The sequence below is a fragment of the Lichenostomus cassidix genome, chromosome 2, assembly GCF_008360975.1.
Source record: "Lichenostomus cassidix isolate B80296 chromosome 2, HeHo_3.0, whole genome shotgun sequence".
Classification (NCBI taxonomy): Eukaryota; Metazoa; Chordata; class Aves; order Passeriformes; family Meliphagidae; genus Lichenostomus; species Lichenostomus cassidix.
In genome coordinates, this window is record NC_139482.1 from 22,578,308 (window position 1) to 22,597,431 (window position 19,124).

At 45.5% G+C, this 19,124-nt stretch overlaps 2 protein-coding genes across 2 annotated transcripts in view; both read left to right on the plus strand.

Moving 5' to 3' along the window:
- CDK14 (cyclin dependent kinase 14) overlaps window positions 1-19,124 on the plus strand; it is a 516,637-nt gene that overhangs the window by 339,920 nt on the left and 157,593 nt on the right. The window lies entirely within an intron of this gene.
- FZD1 (frizzled class receptor 1) lies at window positions 6,592-10,611 on the plus strand. The gene has a single exon (XM_085050688.1). It carries the CDS (start codon window positions 6,975-6,977, stop codon window positions 8,730-8,732), a length of 1,758 nt encoding a protein of 585 aa, XP_084906814.1. The 5' UTR covers window positions 6,592-6,974; the 3' UTR covers window positions 8,733-10,611.

Genomic DNA, 19,124 nt, shown 5'->3' on the forward strand with positions numbered 1-19,124 from the left:
AAGAGTGCAGATGCACCCACTGACCTGGGATAGGTTAATGTTCTGACAGGGATATTAGGGAAGGAGAGACTTAACACTTGCAATTGGGCTAAATGTTGTGGTTGGGTATGTGAGTGATACAGAATGACTACCTGTGACGATAGGAAATTAAATTTCATCATCCTGAAGGTAACATTCCCTACCATGAACTTTGAGATTTTTATGAAGTGCTCCTTTTTCTCCTCCTTGAAGACTGTGGGATCAGGCTAAGGCTGGTTTATCTGGGGCCCACATGGGATACTGGGGTGCTGCAGTGTTGAGCAGTTGCTGTGCAGCCAGGGTCAAAGAGTAGGGGAAATGCTGCTGACTAGAAAAGTCAGCTGCAGAATTGGAGGAAGGTCTAGAACACTACTGCTGTCTATCCTTAAGACAATTCCTTTCACACAACCAACCTATAATTTCCAAACCAATTTATTTCAAAATACAGCTGACCCCTCCTGTACGATGAAGAATGTATTTAGGGGAGAAGTGCTTACAATCAGATCCTTGTGGCACATTCCGTTAAGTCTTGCTGGGCATTCTGCCTCTGTTTACACTGGTTAAATATTTAAAGTTATCTTTACAAAGAAAAGCAAAAGCCAAACGTTTTCTTCTGAAGGGAAAGTCAAGATTATCCTTTAACATGTACCAAGCCACATTCCATTGAAAAAGGCTTATGCGGGCTGATTCCCGCTCTGATCTCATCCTGCTCACTCTCTAAATAACATTCATGAAAAACACACGCACACCTAAAAGACATAGCAAAACAACTTTCCTCCACTCTATCTCCCCACCTCACCCACACCCACACCCACACCCACACACCTTTTCAATTTGTGTATCTTGAAATAGTAATGCAGCAAATATGATCTGAATCTCATTTACATCAGTGGAAACGAAGAGTCATTTCTTTAAAAGGAATGTACTTGAAGCACAGCAAGAGCAGTGTGAGGCCAGAAGAGCTCATCACATAATTTCTCCTTGCATCACAGCCTTATGAAGCTCTACTTCTTTCCCTTGCATCTGTGAAATCAGCAGGTCTGCTCCTGGGAGTAAGGATTGCCATCTTAGGCCCTTAAATCAGCCTCTCTGTGTTTGAAGAACGAGAGTCTGTGTTTTCAGGCACTGTATGTAACTGTAGAAGAACTTGCTCAAGAAAGGGAAATAAAAAGAAAGTAAAAATGTTCACATTCCCTGAACAAAATGAGCTGTGATCTGCAATTGCCCTTTTAAGAGTTGTGACTTTTTCTTGTTCTCCGGAAAACTTCTGGCAGCAGCAGCCAGGCTGCAGCCCCTGCGCCTCTCACCCCAGCGCAGAACATGTCAAGGAAGGCAGGCAACATACGGCTTTAATTTGCAAGGGATCATCTACATTTCTTCTGAACAGAAAAGAAAACCAAATCAAATCTCCACATACTCCATCTATCTTGAATAAACAGCATTAAGGAAAAAATGCTGTGTGTATTGGGAGGAAGAGACTCTTTGTAGTCTGCTTTGACTGTACATACCGCTTCTCCTCATGCCTCTAAAACATATAAAATCCTCGTAATGGGGGGCTGACTTACACCAAAGCTGGCCAAAAACTGCTCTTTAATCCTAGCCCGTGCTACCTGGTAGAACATTCATGTCACAGTAGGTATTACTCAGCAGGAATAAATTCTATTTCTCTTGTTTCCATAACCCCCAAATACAAATAAAAGTACAATTTTTAACCTAAATTGACAATTGCAAACTAATATAGCCAATTAATAAAAGGCACATATAAAGGCACATGGGATGAATTTTTGGCTAAGCTGACCTGGGCCACCCTATGGTCAGAGAATTACTTGGTATCTTGTAAAATGCTTGTTAGTAACAACTGCCTCTGCACCGAGGTGACTTTCTGAGCACTTGGCTGTACAGCCCAGAGACCCTTTGCTGCAGAAAGTATTCTCGCTGCTGACTGCACCATCCCTAAAGTTTATGTTCAGCTCCTACTGATTTTCTTTGCCAATCACTGCATGTGTTTGTTATTTTTGTCAGCACAGGCATACTTCCAAGAGTCTTCTAGATGTTCCAAGAAATGGTCAATGTCCAAGGTTGGCTTTTAAATTTTAAGGATTTTGTTCTTCTGGCAAGACTAGATCTGTGAGATGCTTTGCCCATGGCCCTGGGGCAGATGGCTATGTCATTGGCATGTTGCAAACTGAAAAATATCTTATCATCCAACTGTAAAAGCTGCTTGGGAGTCTTGTCCAGGTACTTTCTCTCCAGAATTTTGGTTTGTAGATCTCTGTGTCAACTTCTAGTATCAAATGCCTTACTTTAAGGAGCATATACTATCTGGATTAAGGATTTTGTCACCCAAACGATATAGTAGTTTTAATATGGAAATGTAAGGATGTACCTTATTTCATCTTACCATTTGGGCTGTATGACACTGTAATCATCTCTCCTTCATTTCACTGCATTTACAATCTTTGTACAAATTCTTCAGCAATATGCCTGTCTGTGCATTGTGAGGACTTGATGTGATGTATAGTGCCAGTACTCAGAGCTGAAATGAGACCCACCTGAGATGTGAACCTGTACTCTCATTTGGAAACTCCAAAGAAACTTCATTAATGTAGTATACACATTGTTGCCCATCATAGTTTACATATTTTAATCCCTCTCTCTACCCAAATCTCAAAAATCCTTTCTTTCCATACAGAACTAATGGCTCTGCACCCAAAAAATATTAGCTGTTCCTTTCAGCCAAGATTCATGCTCAACATGAGACAAAAATCAACTTTTAACTTATCCTACTGTATTATGATGATCTTACTTTTAACCACTTATTTGACATTTAAATAATGTCAACCTTGAATGAACTGAAAACCTAATTATTTAGGCATAACTTTTGCTTTAATTTGGTGGACAAACACACATTATGTTATCATCTGGGTTTACATTTTATTCATTTGGGTGCTCACAAGCCTTACTGTCTACACATTTATGCTTCTATTTGGATTCTTTGTATGTAACACAGGTCTATGAGATAAAGCTGAATAATTTTCTCTCGGGAAACAAGTTTTCCTTAAGTGCTGTGGAATGGAAGCATTCACTCTATCCTATTTCTGCCAGTCACATAGAGGAAAACAAGAAAATATTGTGATGACTTCTTGCTTTGTTTCTTTCCAAAATTAAAGATTTACATAACTTTTAGTTTTTTTCAGACAATCCTCCATCTCCCATAACAAGTAAAACAAACACAAACCAGCACTCTAAGGATAGTATTGGTACATAAAGAATGTAACAGGACAAATCTCAGTACTCTGCCTACCTGCCAGAGCCCAAATATCCCCTAATGGCTAGTATAGCAAGTAACATCAGCACATTGTTTTGAAGTAAAAGCTGAAATTCCTTTTTATTATTATTCAGTGCCCAAATTTTAGTTTCTTTCTGAATGGAAGATTTTCTTTCCATGGCAAGGGGGAAGAGTGGCTGTGCTTTAAGAAATACACTGTGTGTCTTCGTAAGAACTTGATTACTGTCATATTTACCTCAGCGAAGGTGGCATCCAGTCCACTCTCTTCTCTCCAACTGTCACCCATGCATGATATCTTAGGAGCCATTAAAAGAACAAGGCAGACACACAGGAATAGTTTCCTGTGGATATGATGTGCAGTACTGGGCTTGCATGAAGAAGTAGTATATTTTATTAGACCAAGATATATAGGTAGAAAAATAAGACAGAATTTTGGTCACATTTTTCTGCAGCTTAAGAACAATCTTCAGAACAATTGCTTACCATTTACCAAGGTATTTATTAATTAGGCCACCTCTCAAAGGAAGAAGATGGTAGCTTCAAAATAGAGAGATGTTAATGTTGGGAGAAAGTGGCACTTATTAGCTAAGCAAAAAGGAGAGACAATTACTTTACAGTCTGTTGGAGAGGCATAAAGTGTGGGGGGGAGGTGGTATGTGGAAGCAGAAAGAAATTATAATGTACTATCAGACCAGCATCTCTACTGAGTCCACAGTTGTGAGCAGTTAGGAAACCTAGTTCCCATGTGCACTTCTGTGGGACAAGTTCTATAGTTTCCCTTAAGGATCAGGTCTGAAAGGAGAGAGAGAATGTCTGTTTTGTGAGAAAAACTTCACAACCAGCACAGTGGTTTGTTTGGTCTATGAAGATGGTCTCTGGGAGTTCGTGCTGGACCTGAGTGGTCCTTTTCAGCAGTAGAACTACAAGGAATGCAGCCGTACTCTGGATGAAGTACAGCCCTGGAACATCAAATGTAAGACAAGGTATGCTGGTGATTTGATGGCAGGGGGTGTTCATTGCTGTAGTAGTGGATGGGCATCGACACATCTGGTATTTCTTGCTCAGGCACAGTTTAAACTGATCCAGTGTTTTGGGCCACAGAGGATTATGCTCTAATGATGAGTTTTGCGGTCTGGGGTGTTTGAAATGTAGGACAAGTGCTTCTGGGAAGATTCTTTCCACAAAGGATTTTCTTCTGTTATGTGAAAAATCATTAAACAGTTAAAATGAGCAAGTACTAAAACTTTTCTGTTTTTTCTTCTGTACTAGCTGGTCTGAAAAAAATCCATTATGTACATGTACAAACCTTTCCTATATACACTGGTCTTTCTCCTAGAACAATCTTCTAGGTTATTAGAGATGGTGTTTTTCAGTTTGAGAAGTGTTTCCTTAATATTTCAAACACAGACCCCAGTAGCTAGAATTTCAACCAACTGATGATGCACTCAGGCATCTTAATTATCTCTCCTGGATTGTGTGATGTGTCCTCTCAAGAGGACAGGCAGAAAGCCAAGGAGGTTTCCCAAGAATAGTCAGAAATTCACGCTCATTTTTTATGAGAAAGAGCATGTATAATACTTCTTCCTGTCTAAAGATCCAGTGTTCAGTCTTTTGAGGATGAACAGAAAAACAATACTGCTATTTAGGGCTGAATATAAATTATGTTTTGTGCTAGAAAGGAGTTAATAATTTTAATCACTGATGTGGATCTGAAAAGAAAAATCTGTAGCTTAAAACTATATATACAATTTTTAAGGAATCAAACTTTTCAGCAGAAGATGGAAAAGGTATTTGTGCATTTCATTTTTGAACTGTGGTCCTCTGAGAAGAGAGCTCTTTATAGAACTCAGTGAACCTCAGTAAACGAGGACATCAGCAATTGACATTTTTAAGGATGTGCAATTTCTAAACATGATCCTAGTCCTGCAGTCGTTACACAGCATAGATTTTGCTATTAATTAGTTTGAATGTGGGACAGTACTGCTGGGAGAAAGAAAGTGGCCTAAATAGCATGGTCCAAATTTTATCTGTAGTTATCCAAGAAATATGGAGGTCTTTTATTAACCCTTGCCACCTCTGACAGCTGGAAATAAATGCTGGACTTGTCTTACTACTAATGCATTTTTGGAACTCAATTAACATGTAAGGCGGAAAGGGTGGGAGCATGCTGCAGCGAAGGAAGACAGCTGGTGGGAGAAGTCCCATGCTTGGTTCAGCTCTGAATGGCAGAATTAACCTTCGGACAAATATGAATGAGAACATTTGCACACATGACGGAGAGCCTTAATTACTGAATGTCTGGAGAACAGGGCAGGGCTCTTCTCCTCTCCAGGAGCAAACTTTATTATTCTTATTCAATTCCAGTGAGTACAGTAAATCCCCCATTCAGCCTTCATGATTTTTCTGGACTATGCATTTTGGGAGAGCCAACAGGACCTCCTTTCTGTTTGTGCAACGGGGCTTCAGACATGCAAAAATGGCCACTGCTGGTGGTCACTGTATGCCCATTCACCCCCTCCCCAGAATATAGCAAGAATTTCAAAAACCTGACGGGAGGTATTTCAAGCCACACAGCATTCGACTTGAGTTACACTGGAATAGTTGCCCACTGGGCAGAGGGAGGGAAGGGAAATGGGAAAGCCCTGCTGGGATTATTTTCGTATCTCAGGCTGCTGCTGTGGACACGATGGGAGGAAAGCGCAGATAACACACTGGCAGCAGCTCGGCAGCGAGCTACTTAAAGTGTCTCTGGGGTGACGCCAGTTTTAGCCACTCGATCATCACCGCGTGTGCGATGTGCAACATCGCGGACTGTGCCTTCGCGCTGCCGCGGGTCCTGCCCGCGCCCCAAGTGACCGCAGTGTGTCTCCCACGTTTCAGACCCGCAGAGAAGCCCCCAACTGCACCGCTCCCCGCAGCAGAGTCTGACAGCGGCGCGGATCCCTCCTCCAGCCCTGCCCTTTGCCATGTGCCAAACATCGATTCCCCCGCCCGGGATTAGCCCGGCTGCTTGCACGGCGGGGGGCACCGAGGGTGACGGGCCGCGGCCCAGTCCGGGCGCGCCGCTCAACGGCTTCAACAATCGTCACCACCGGGGAATCCAAAAGCACCCCCGGGACAGCCGGGCCCGATGCGCTGCCGGCCGACGCGGCACAGCCCCATCCCCCGATCGCCCCCCCGCCGCGGGGCCCCTTCCCCAGCGCCGCCCCCGCCGCCTTTGTGCGCAGCGCGGGGCAGCCCCGCGCCCGCCTGCGCCCGCCCCCGGGTGAGGCGTTGGGAGACGGTCCCTTACGCAGGAAAGTTCGGCGTCGGTTTCAAGGCTCCTCCCTCCGGTGAAGGCAGACTGCGGGGCGCCTGGAAACCGGTCGGAGGGAGCGCGGCGCGGCGAGGCGAGGGGCGCGGGCTCGAGGGGCCGGCACAAATGGTCAGGCGGCGGCGGCGGAGGCGGCGGCGGCGGCGGTAGTGGTAGTCGGAGGTGCGGTGGACGCTGCCGCCGGTGCGGGCAGAGCTGCGCGCTGCGCTCCGCGGCCGCGTGAGAGGCGGCCGGGGCTGCCCCGTCCCTGCCAGCCGCCCCCTTCATGAGTCGCAAGTTCGGGCCGGGAGGAGCAGCGGCGGCGGCGGCGGCGGGGCGGCGGGAGCCCGGCAGGGCAGGCGGCACCGACTGAGCATGGCCGAGCGGCGCGGGCCGGCGGTGAGCGGCGGCGGGGAAGTTGGCAGCGGCCGGTGCCCGCGGCTGCCGCTGCTGCTGGCGCTGCTGTGGGCGGCGGCGCTGCCGGCCGGGGGACAGCTGCCGGCGTCGCAGTACAACGGCGAGCGGGGCATCTCCATCCCCGACCACGGCTACTGCCAGCCTATCTCCATCCCGCTCTGCACTGACATCGCCTACAACCAGACCATCATGCCCAACCTGCTGGGCCACACCAACCAGGAGGACGCGGGGCTGGAGGTGCACCAGTTCTACCCGCTGGTGAAGGTGCAGTGTTCGGCCGAGCTCAAGTTCTTCCTCTGCTCCATGTACGCGCCGGTGTGCACCGTGCTGGAGCAGGCCCTGCCGCCCTGCCGCTCCCTCTGCGAGCGCGCCCGCCAGGGCTGCGAGGCCCTTATGAACAAGTTCGGCTTCCAGTGGCCCGACACGCTGCGCTGCGAAAAGTTCCCGGTGCACGGAGCCGGCGAGCTGTGCGTGGGGCAGAACGCCTCCGAGCGCGGCACCCCCACGCCCGCCCTGCGCCCCGAGAGCTGGACCAGCAATCCGCACCGCGGGGGCGCCGGCGGCGGTGCCGGGGGGCCGGGGCCCGGCGAGCCCCGCGGGCGCTTCACCTGCCCGCGGGCGCTGAAGGTGCCCTCCTACCTGAACTACCGCTTCCTGGGAGAGAAGGACTGCGGGGCACCCTGCGAGCCCGGCCGCCTCTACGGGCTCATGTACTTCGGGCCCGAGGAGCTGCGCTTCTCCCGCACCTGGATCGGCATTTGGTCCGTGCTCTGCTGTGCCTCCACCCTCTTCACTGTCCTCACCTACTTGGTGGACATGAAACGATTCAGCTACCCCGAGCGGCCCATCATCTTCCTCTCAGGCTGCTACACGGCCGTGGCCGTGGCCTACATTGCCGGCTTCCTCCTGGAGGAGAGGGTGGTCTGCAACGAGCGCTTCACCGAGGACGGTTCTCGCACCGTGGCGCAGGGCACGAAGCGAGAGGGCTGCACCATCCTCTTCATGATGCTCTACTTCTTTGGCATGGCCAGCTCCATCTGGTGGGTCATCCTCTCCCTCACCTGGTTCCTTGCTGCTGGCATGAAGTGGGGCCATGAGGCCATTGAGGCCAACTCCCAGTACTTTCATCTGGCTGCCTGGGCTGTACCGGCCATCAAGACCATCACCATCCTTGCCCTGGGACAAGTGGATGGGGATGTCCTCAGTGGCGTCTGCTTTGTGGGCATCAACAACGTGGATGCCCTGAGGGGCTTCGTGCTGGCCCCCTTGTTTGTCTACCTGTTCATCGGCACCTCTTTCCTGCTGGCTGGCTTTGTGTCCCTCTTCAGGATCCGGACCATCATGAAGCATGACGGCACCAAGACAGAAAAGCTGGAGAAGCTCATGGTGAGGATAGGCATCTTCAGCGTCCTCTACACGGTGCCAGCCACCATCGTCATTGCCTGCTATTTTTACGAGCAAGCTTTTAGGGAACAGTGGGAGAGGAGCTGGGTCACGCAGAGCTGTAAGAGCTATGCCATTCCCTGCCCCAACAACCACAGCGGCCACCACCCGCCCATGAGCCCCGACTTCACTGTCTTCATGATCAAGTATCTCATGACCTTAATCGTGGGCATCACCTCGGGCTTCTGGATCTGGTCTGGGAAAACCCTGAACTCCTGGAGGAAGTTTTACACCAGGCTCACCAACAGCAAGCAGGGCGAGACCACCGTCTGAGACCCCTGCCTGCCAGGCTAGGGAGATGCGGGCAGGCGGAGGACTGAGGCTCTGCCTCGGGAAGCAGCTCCTTATCCAGCCTGGGCAAACTTTTGGGACTGCGAGTGGCTTCCACAGGCGGTGGGGAGCGGAGGATGAGCCAGGGGGACCCCAGTGTCTGGGATCTCCGGGCTCTGCCCTCCCCGTGCCGCTCGGGCTGTCTCCTCTAGGAGCTGAACGCACTGTCAGGTTGGGGGAGAGGGATGTAAATAGCCTCTGTAAGATTTTGTAAGTATATTTGTATTTAAATTACAAAAAAACTCACTTTTTTAATTATTTAGGACCCTTCTAACCCGTCTGCGGATTTTACTTCCTCGCTTTCCCCCACTTTTTTTTATTTAAAGAAAGAAAAGGCTTTGTATTTTTATTTCGTAGGGCAGCGTGGGAAAAGCTGCCGGTAAGAGAATCGAAAACAAACCCCTTTCTTCTCCCCCACACAGGTTTTGTAATGGCTTTGCTTGGAATTTCAGCTGCATGAGCAGCAGGGCCCGGAGCGGGGCTGCGGCCGGGGGCGCCTCTTGACCCGGGCTGGGTCCCGGCCTCGGCCCGCCCGCGGGAGCCTGGAGGTGGGGATGGGGAGGAGCGCCGCTTCCCGGCCCCGGCCCTGGCCCCGGCCCCATCTGGGGGCACAGACCCCCGCCCGGCCCCGGACGGGGAGGACGGAAAAGCGCCCGGCCGTGGCGCTGGGACGGCGCTGTACCGAGCCCCGGCGGGGAGCCCCGGCCCCGCTGAGCCCCGGCGGGCCTTTCTGGGGCTGCAAAGAGCAGCCCTGGCCGGGCGGGCCTGCCGCTCTGTGCAGGGAGAGCCCCTGGCAGTGCCGGGGCTGCCGCCCGCCCGCCGCCGGGCTTACAGCGTGTGGCCGTGCGGCGCCTGGCTGGGAGCAGTTGGCCCGGTTCGGTGTAGGAGTTGGGGCTCAGCACCGCCTGCACCTGTAGCACCTCCGATGGCTCGGGAGGCGGATGGCGACAGGGACACACCGAAATTCCCTCCTGTGGTTCTTTCCTAATCCCACTTTGCAGTCCGGGGGCGCCCCGCGGGTGCTCGCACCGCCGCCTGCCCCGGTGCCTCCCCGCCGGGCTGCTGCTGGCTGGGGTCAGCGGGATCAGGAAATACGGGCTCAGTAAAAAGAGCTTCGTCAGAGTAAAACGCAGCATTCCGTTTGGGGCTTTTGTTTGTTTCCCCCCTGCCCCCCAGTTATGTTCGTACACGGTCTCTTCATATGGGAAGCACTGGGGCCATTGCCGTTCCTCTGAATTTCAGTTCATTGAGATTTAATTCATTACAGATCATGAGGGTCTGATGATTTTTGCCAGTAGTAAAAACAATGGAAAGGAAAAGAGAAGACCAGAATGCTTAAGCACTCTGGTGGGATGTGAGACCTGAAAGATCCTCTGCTGTCTTTTTTCCTCTCTTTTTTCGGTACAGAAATAACGTTGCATACTGCAAGGATAAGATACCATGTGTGCAGTATATCTACTACCTTGTATGCTCCTGGGTGTGTGGGATTGTGCTTCTAATACATTAAAAAAGTTAAAGACAAAATTGTAACTTTGGACAGATGCATTTGAATATGTAGACCTCTGTATGAAAAACAGCAGAATGCTTCTCTCCTGATTGTATTGTTTTAAATTTTTGTTTTATATTACAAATGCCTGTATTTAGGTTCATAAACATTATCTATGGCTTCCATACCCTGAAATGCAAAATTATTTTAATTTGGTATGCATTTATTTCTGTTCATTATCACAAGATCATCTATATTTATAGAGGAATAGAAATTTATATATATTAAATACCATATTTTTAATTTCTCTGAAATAAATTGAGGTTTTGTACAAAACTATCTTGTCCCTTTACGTATTCCTCTGACTAACTCATGCTGTGTGAAAGCAGTGTATATATTAGAAGATATGTGGGATTCCTTCTTTCTTATGTTGAGTTCACAGTAACAAGCTGGAATTCACTGTAGGAATTCATTGTTCATTTTGGTTTTTATCTCTGGGCTGGTCTAGATTAATCCTTCAAAAGAAGTAATGTAAACTGTTCAAGATCTCTGACAGGGTATGGTCGGTGGTGTGAAATCCAAGAAGAGATCTGCTATGTGGCAGGAGAAGAAAGAAACTCACCAGTTCTCTTTTGGTGGGTTGGTTTTTTTTGGTTTTGGTTTTTTGTTTTTTTGATTGCAGAAAAGAGTTCTCTCAACTTAGCCTTTATTTTCTTTTTCTTATTAAATTATAAAAAAATATATATTGTCACTGCTTAAAATGACACTCAGAGTATGTTGCAATATTGTCAGGATGTTTTAATGAGTAAAATAGTTTTATTTTCCTGAATTTGGAATGTTTGGTTAATCCAGAGTTAAGTGATATATTCATGGATGCATTTCAGCTTTATGAAAAGTACACACATTCTTTAACCTTTCAAGACAATACTTTTTTTTTCTTTTTTTTTTCCTGTAATTCATTGTTCAAAGTGCCATTCAGTAAGTGTGGGTTTATTAGGAAAGCCTGGTTACTTTATCAAATTTAATTTTTGATTTTTAGTGTTATAAGCTAGTAAAGCATTTAATTCTGTAGATATGAAGGCAGATAATAATGATTTTTAGCTTGTTTACTTTTTTCAAATCATGATGCATAAATAGCCGTAGAGAAGTATGGGAAGCTTAACAGAATTTCTCTAAGGTGAGACAAGGGGGCAGGGTTTTCTCATTATTTTAACATTTGTTCTACATAAACATAGTTCCTGCTTTCTCAGATATTTGGATATTTTTCTCAAGTTTTTTTCCCCCTTTTTTGGGGGGGTATTTTAGCTTTTAAAATTGTGCTGTTCAGCACTCTGCTAATTACCTGAACTACAAGCCATTCACTTTCAGTTGCAATGGAATTCTTTTTGGTCAGTATAATTACATTTCAGCTGTTTTGACTGATCTGTTTTCTTGCAATAATGTATGTGATTTATTTATGCACGGGAGAACACATTTATTTGTAACAGAAATGTTCTATTTATGGTAGGGATGGGAAGACCAATTTTTAAAAATACTTCTCCGAAATGAATAATGGAATTTTTTTTACAAGAAGTAAAATGTCAATATTTACAGTTCATGATTTCCAGCATGTATCGATCCCCTTCAGTTCTCTGGAATATATTTTTTTAATTTTTTTTTTTCAGAGCTGAGGCTCCATGTTCAATCTTGGATATTTTAATAAAGATACTAGAGAGCACAATATGTTCAGGAATCAGTTGAAAGAGCACCCCCTGCTTTTTTGTTTGCTAATTTTTGTGACCCTTCACAGGGCAGTAATTTGCAAAGGTCACAGTCATCACTGAATACTGTGGTGCTGTGTGGGTCACCCAGCTTTTTATATTTTATTTCTCAAGACATAATGGTATTTCAGGTACTTTATTAACATGATACAAAGATGTCTTTTGCATGGGACATCAGTAGTGGTTTACTGTAAAAAAGAAATCTGTCCATTGCTCCAGGGGGTTTGGATGGGGTTCTTTACAGCATAGTCTGGGTTATTGATGGGCCATGGTTACCAGAGAAAATATCAGTATACAGTAAGCAGAAAGTATCAAAGAAGCAGGTTTGCCCACTTCTCCTGTCCCTGACAAGAAGGATAATATAACAAAACTGGTATAACATAGTTTGTTGGGCTGAAGTTCTTGTTAAGACATTCCATAGCCAGCAGCTTTGCTTTGTCTCATGGGATATATTTATACCCTGGAATGAAGGGACACTCAGAATCACCATTCCCCTGAAGAGGGCTGTAGCCTGAAGAGCTGGGGATGTTGATTTACTGTTCATCCTTCAGTAACAGTAATGCTCTTAATGTAGTGGCAAATTTGTGGTATTGGAATGAAATTATATGCTGTTTCCATAACAAATCCTATTGAGGAAGAGGATTTCTGGTTTGTTCATACAGTAATGCCCAAAATTTCTGGTATAGGCATATATTTGTGTGCTTGTATTGTGTTTGGTTTTGGTTTTTTTCAATAGAGGGGCAAGACTGGAGTCTAGTGGGGCTCAGTTCTGCCCTCTGGATGAAGCCCACCCTTCTGCTTCCATCCCTTTGCACTTTAAAAAAAGTTACTATTCAAAGGGATTTTAACTAGGTATGAGAAGAGACTGTTTATTTCCAGGATGAGCATTTTTCAAAATAGGCTATGGGCTAGTATCTCATCAGTCTTTTGCCAATCCCAGTGACAAGAGACAACTTCCAGACTGACATTGTAGTCCTTTTGAAAAGTTGTGCACCTTGAAGCTGACCAGAGAGTAATCATAGGTTTGGCATGACACATACTTTAGAATTATTGAGGGTACTCTTACAAGAAGTTTGCATTTGTGTGATGTAACTCCACACCAGTGCTGCATGGCATCGGAAAGAGCTTCAGTTAGCAAAACTCAAGAAAGATGAAAAGGTGCTGAGTAAAGAGTTTAAATGCCTACCTATGAAGATAAGGAAACTGAGGCACAGCTCTCTTTTTATCATGAATTTACCCTCTAGTGCTCAGGCACTAGAATTGCATTTTATTTCATAGATAATTCCAAAGACAGCCCTACAAGACTGGCAATACTGTGCAAAACCAGTTCTGAATATCAGCCTCAGCACCCTTTTTAATTCTATATTTTATTGGTTGCTGTTTGCATTGCTGGACCCAGAGTATCATTGCTCTGCATGTTGTGCAAACTTGTAGTCAATGGATCATATGGATTCTGAATTCAAATGTTGATCCAAAAATGGAAGTCTGTAATCTGCTTAGTCCCATTGGAAGAGGGGGTTGCTCTTGCATCCATAACTGTGAGAGGTTGTTTTTTTTTTTAATATTTATTTGTAGATCTCTTGCCTCTGTTGTTCATCACTTGAGGTGTAAGGCTCACTTGAGGTGTAAGGCTTAAGCAATGATTAACACTCATTTGGAGAAGGAGAATTTTGTTTTTCTTGCTTTGGACTGACCCCATTGCTCTTTCTGTGTTTGCAGCATAAAAGAGAAATGCTTTGTTCTGGTGTTCCTGATCAATTTTGAAATAGCAGTACCATAATTTAAAAACTGGTTAGCAGGTAGGAAACAAGACTTGTCTTACAGCTGAGCCCTTGGTTTTCACAGTTTAATTTTAGAAGTTTACAAGCATTTTAAGATGTGAAATAGCTTCTTAAACCAAGTGTGTCAGGACTAGGTCCTGGACACATTGCAAGCATTATGAGCCCTAAATTAATTTGTGAATGGTTTTAAACACCATCAGCACCCAGTGATGGTGTTAAAGCAGACTAGATAAGCCCTGTAAGTAAAAGGGAAAGGCGTAATTGCTTTTATGGGCCAACTTAAATTCATTCTGCACCTTTTGTCATTTGAGGTCACTAAATGGAGAAGCAAATGTAATTTCTGTCATATGGGAGAGATTTTGGTGAATTAGCAAAATAGACCTTAATAAACAATATGTAACTGCAAGTGTAACATCTTTCAGATAAAAGCAATACCACTTTGATAGTTCAGTTGTAGACAATGCTTTTAAAAAATTTAAATACTTTCAAACATCCTGATTTTGTAGGCCATGACAACTCTGTTTCAGATCTCAGCTTGTGTTTATTCTATACTTCCAGTGTAACCACATCAGAGAGTCTGCCAGGCATGAGGTCTTGCCCTTGTTTGCATTCAAATCAGCAGCATTAAGTTGCTTATCTTGAGGTTGAGTAAATAAACTCTGTTTTCTACTCAGACAACACTTAATGAAGACCCAGACCTGCATTCAGCCACCGACCTCTTATGAAGTGAGACTCTACAAGCCTTGCCTTTTTCGTGTATCCTAAGGCTTTCTTGCAGTGTGTGAAACGTATTGGGCATGACCAAGCTTCACTAAGGGGGCAACTTCACAATAACCATTAAATTGCTGTAAACATGCTGCATTGGGAGGTTTCTGTCAGCCCCTATGTAAAGTGTTTTTGATGGGTTATCTTAGAAATAACTTCTTCAGAAGTGCTAAAGTGATAGACTTCTATTTGCAATTAGCTGTCATTTGGATGGTTGCGTTATTAGTGGTCTTCAGCATTTAATAAGGTGTTATCCTAGGCTAACATAGAATGCTACCCTATGTCAAAAGTGCAGCACAGTAGGCAGAATTTTTTCTCCTTACGGTATCATCAGGATCCCTTTGGGCGAGAGAAAAGGGTATTTTTGTGTAGTGGTAGTACATCTTGGCTAATATTAATTACTTGCTGAAACACAAATATAGAAATATTTATGTGGTAGCTCGATGACAAAGACCACAAGAAAAATGAAAATGTCCTGTATCCCTCAGGTGGGATGCCTTGATGCTGTTTTGTTGCATACTTGTTCGTGTAATTTAGATCCCATATAACTGTTTTACATCCTGTGACACGGTGCTAGTCTCACTGGCTGTGTTCACCTGCGACTAAAAGTGTGGCTCAGCGATGCTGTATGAGTTGTCATGTTCTCTTGTTCAGGTTAAGTGCAATTGCTTTGTTACTGGTAATTTGTTTGAGCTCCACTACCAAGCTCAGAACACGATACAAGTTAAGAGCAGGGCTGCCAGCCACAGGACTGTGCAGTCCATTTGAGCAAGGCAACATGCCAGCCCCACCCGGCGCCTTGCCCACCCCCGGTTCAGCCTGTAGCTCTGCTGGGCACTGCTCTGTCACTCTCCCTCAGAGGTAGTGTTGGCCTTTTGCTGCAAACTCCATGGATATGCTACTGGCAGCAGCACTGCTGAAGCTGTGCTGAAATGGCTGATTTTCCTGGCTGCCCGAGCAGTGTGCTGCCTCTTTGTTTTTTCCCCCACCCACCTAGGGCGGAGACTATCCTGGCTGCTCCTAAATCCCTGCATTTGATGGAGGAAGTTACGGGCAGTTTGTGCCATTACATCCCCAGCCAACCTTCTGTGGCTCCTGTTCTACTGCTTTCTTGCCTGTTACTCTCGGGTAGCTCCTCTGGAATTGTCCTTGCTCCAACCATTATCAGAATATAACTTGGTCAGATCCCCACTTATTGAGAACTGACTGTGCAGCGTTCATCATGTTCATCACAAAGTCATTGCTGTCCAAACAGAGAAGTGACTTACTCTCAAGGTGTTTGACAGCTTCTTTATTCATGATATTTCACTGTTAAATACAAACACAAACACTATCCCAAAGGAGCTGATCTTGAGTTAATACTGTGAATACAGAGTGGGCAGGTACCGATTTTCCAGTTGTTCAAATTAAAATATGACTGTGCATTGTGGTAAATTCACTCTATGTGAAATTGAGAAGAAAAGGCTGCAGCACACCTTCATGATTGCCTTCAGGAAAATGTGTGTTTCATTTATAGCCTACTCATCTACAAATGCATCTAAAGAGGAAATAATAATAAAAAAGCCAACAGAAAACCTCAAGGTGGGTTTCTCAAAATATTTATATAAATGAAAAAATTGCAGGAAAACCAGCTCATCACAAAGTCAGATTTTGCTATGGCTCTTGTTAACTTCTCAGTACTTATTTTTCTATAATGTTGAAAGCTTCGCTTTTATTTTCTGTGAATGGGGAGGGTAATTAGTCTCTTCTTAGCATGAAGCTGTCTCTTAAAAGACTGCAAATAGTTTATTTATTTACTTCTTAATTAAGAAAATAGCTATTCTAATTCTGAGGGAAGTGAAAGAAAGTTTTGCAACCTACTCAAAGGTTTAGCATTTTGTAGGATTGGGCACTTCAGTGTTAACAAAATTAATAGAAGCAAATGGTGCTCACCTGTAAGAAAATGGATTTTGACCAATTCCAGTTAGGAGTTGCAACTGGGATGACTTAACTTGGTGTCTGAGCACAATTTCCACTACCTGACACAAAGATTTGCAGTTCTGGAGTGATGGAGCATCTCAGCTCTCAGCTCATGGGTGTCAGCAAATGGGGAGTGCTGTGCTGAGTGCTGCTAAGCCTGGAGTCCTTGGTGTTGTGTTGGGGCTGCTGTCCCCAGGTGTGAGCACATGGAGGAGAGAGCTAGAAATCAGGGCCTGGGTAGGCAGCAGGCTATGGTGTGCAGGCAAGGAAAAGTCACAGAGGCAGGAGGAGGAGGGTTTGCAAAGGTGGAAGGCAGTAGAAGATGGCTGTCTGCACAGGCCAGGTTCGAGATGTTTAACTGGAACTCATGGCAGTGCAGGATTTGTGTCCCTCTTGCCAAGAGTAGCCGAAGACCACCATAACTCATATGTGGGAAGAGGATGGCTTTCCAGAGCATGCAGAAACCATGGGCAGGTCCTCCAGCACATGCCCCAGAGTCAGGGAAGATGGAGGCAGGGAAACAGCTAGTGTGGGTGTTTCTGAATCCCAACAAGACAAACCCTCTTTGTTGCATCATGGAAGAGGGGCAAGTGGAGTGGGCTGCAAAGCAGGGGCTGAGGTGATGGTGGGATGGGGAGCAGAGCAAGGCGAGGAGCCCAGCCAGAGCAGCTCTCTCTAGATGGCAGCCACAAGGCTTCCACAGGTTTCCCTGGATCCTGTTTTCCACTCCAAGATTAAAAGGGTTTTCTGTGTTTCCAGCTGACTATTTCCTTAAAGTGGGCAGCTGGGTCCAGTGTTTCTTAAGGTAACTTTACAGTCAGAGTAAAATCCCAGCTCTGCCGAAGGCAACAGGCAATTGCGAGCCTCCCATTGGCCTCATGAGGGCTGTAATTTCATCTTGGCTTCAAGATGCATTAGGAAGTGCATGGAGATCCTGGGAACAGGAAAAGGGAAAGTCAAAAGTAAAGATTTCTCATCCAAAAGTTTTTCACAGTGCTTAGTTAGTTTCATCAGAATTCAAAATGTTTTCAGTGTTTTTCTGGTTATCCAGATACTATCCAGAGGCAGACATTATCTAAGCATCTGAGACTTCAGTACCTCAATCCTCTGTTCTGTAAAAAAAAAGATACTAGTTCCTCAAAAATTATCAGTTACCAAATGATTGTTTAGGTTTTTAGGTTCCTTAAAAAAAAAAAAAGAAGAAAATAATCTTTGTTTGAAATGCGGCTCCTTTTACTTCTATGTGTGCTGACAATCTGAATGTCTAGCAGGTATTTCTACTATGATTTGGTTTTCCAAATCTTTGTAAAAGTCCCATGTTATACTTTCTCAGAAGTGGTGTTTTCTTGCAGCCGTTGTGGAAATAGCTCTTCTGTCGCAGCCAGCAAGGGGATGTGTACCATTTGTGAAGGCAGCCTGGAGAGCAGGCACAGGCAAACTGCAAAACAGCATAACTTGTGGAATTAACACTTCACGTTGACACCCATTAAAAATATTCAGAGATTGACTCAGCCTGCCCATGTTGCACAAATAACATGCTTGGCTCTGAGTGATTCAAGATCTTATCTGCTCTCAGCACAAGTTCACTGTGGAGGGCCTGATCCTGTTCTCATTAACCTACAAAGGAGTTTTGCTGCACACTTCAAAGAGAATTACATGAGCAGCATTTGCAGTGAAGCACACATAGTTCCTGTATCTTTTCCCTTTTTTCTTTCTGTTTTTAAAAAATTGTATTCCAAACTGCAACAAAACAAAACCAAACAAAAAAACTAGGCTAGGAAGCAGTTGAAATAAAGCTGCTGTCTGTTGAGCCATGTTATTGCTCGAGAGCTCTGTTTGTTTGTAGTTCTTAAGTGCAAATTGAGAGTAGAAACCAGAAATAGCTGAGAAGGGTTTGGTTATATTTGTAGCTGAGTACCGTCCATTCCCATCATCTCCATAACAGGATCCTTGCATTGCCCATGGTATTTTATTTGCACCTTGCACAAGTATTTGCAAAGATGTGGAGCAGAGCCAGTGTGTGCAGCCACTGATAATGTATCCATGCAAACAGCAGTGCCTGTGGAGGTCACTGCAACAGCTCTGCCCCCGGGAAAGGAACCGTGCTCCTTCTTTGTTTTCCCTGTGCACAGCTTTTGAAAAGGAGGAGACATGTATGGAGGAGGGATGGGATAGAGCAACCATTGGGGATTTTGTTTGGTTTTCTGTTTCTTCCATGCTGTCAGGTTAAATAAGAGAATGAGTTCACCTGTATTTTGCCCTTATGGTTTTACTGCTTTGTAAAAGAAAAGCCTTGTGGCTCTACAAATACTGCTGGTTCGTTTGGCAGAGGGAGCAGCAGCGTGTCGCTCAGCCATTCAACACACTCCAGGTGTTTTTAAAACCCTCTTTGTGGTAGAAGGGCATGGCACTCCAAATGCATCACCCACAGTGGTGTACAGCAGTGAATGCTCCTAGTCCAGAAGAACTGTCCCTCCTCTGGAGGCCCAGAGAGACTCTTTGCCTCTACTGTCCCCTTTCCTCCATCGGCAGGCCATAACCACAGCATCTGCCTCAGTTCAGATGCTGATCTCTGCTGCCCATG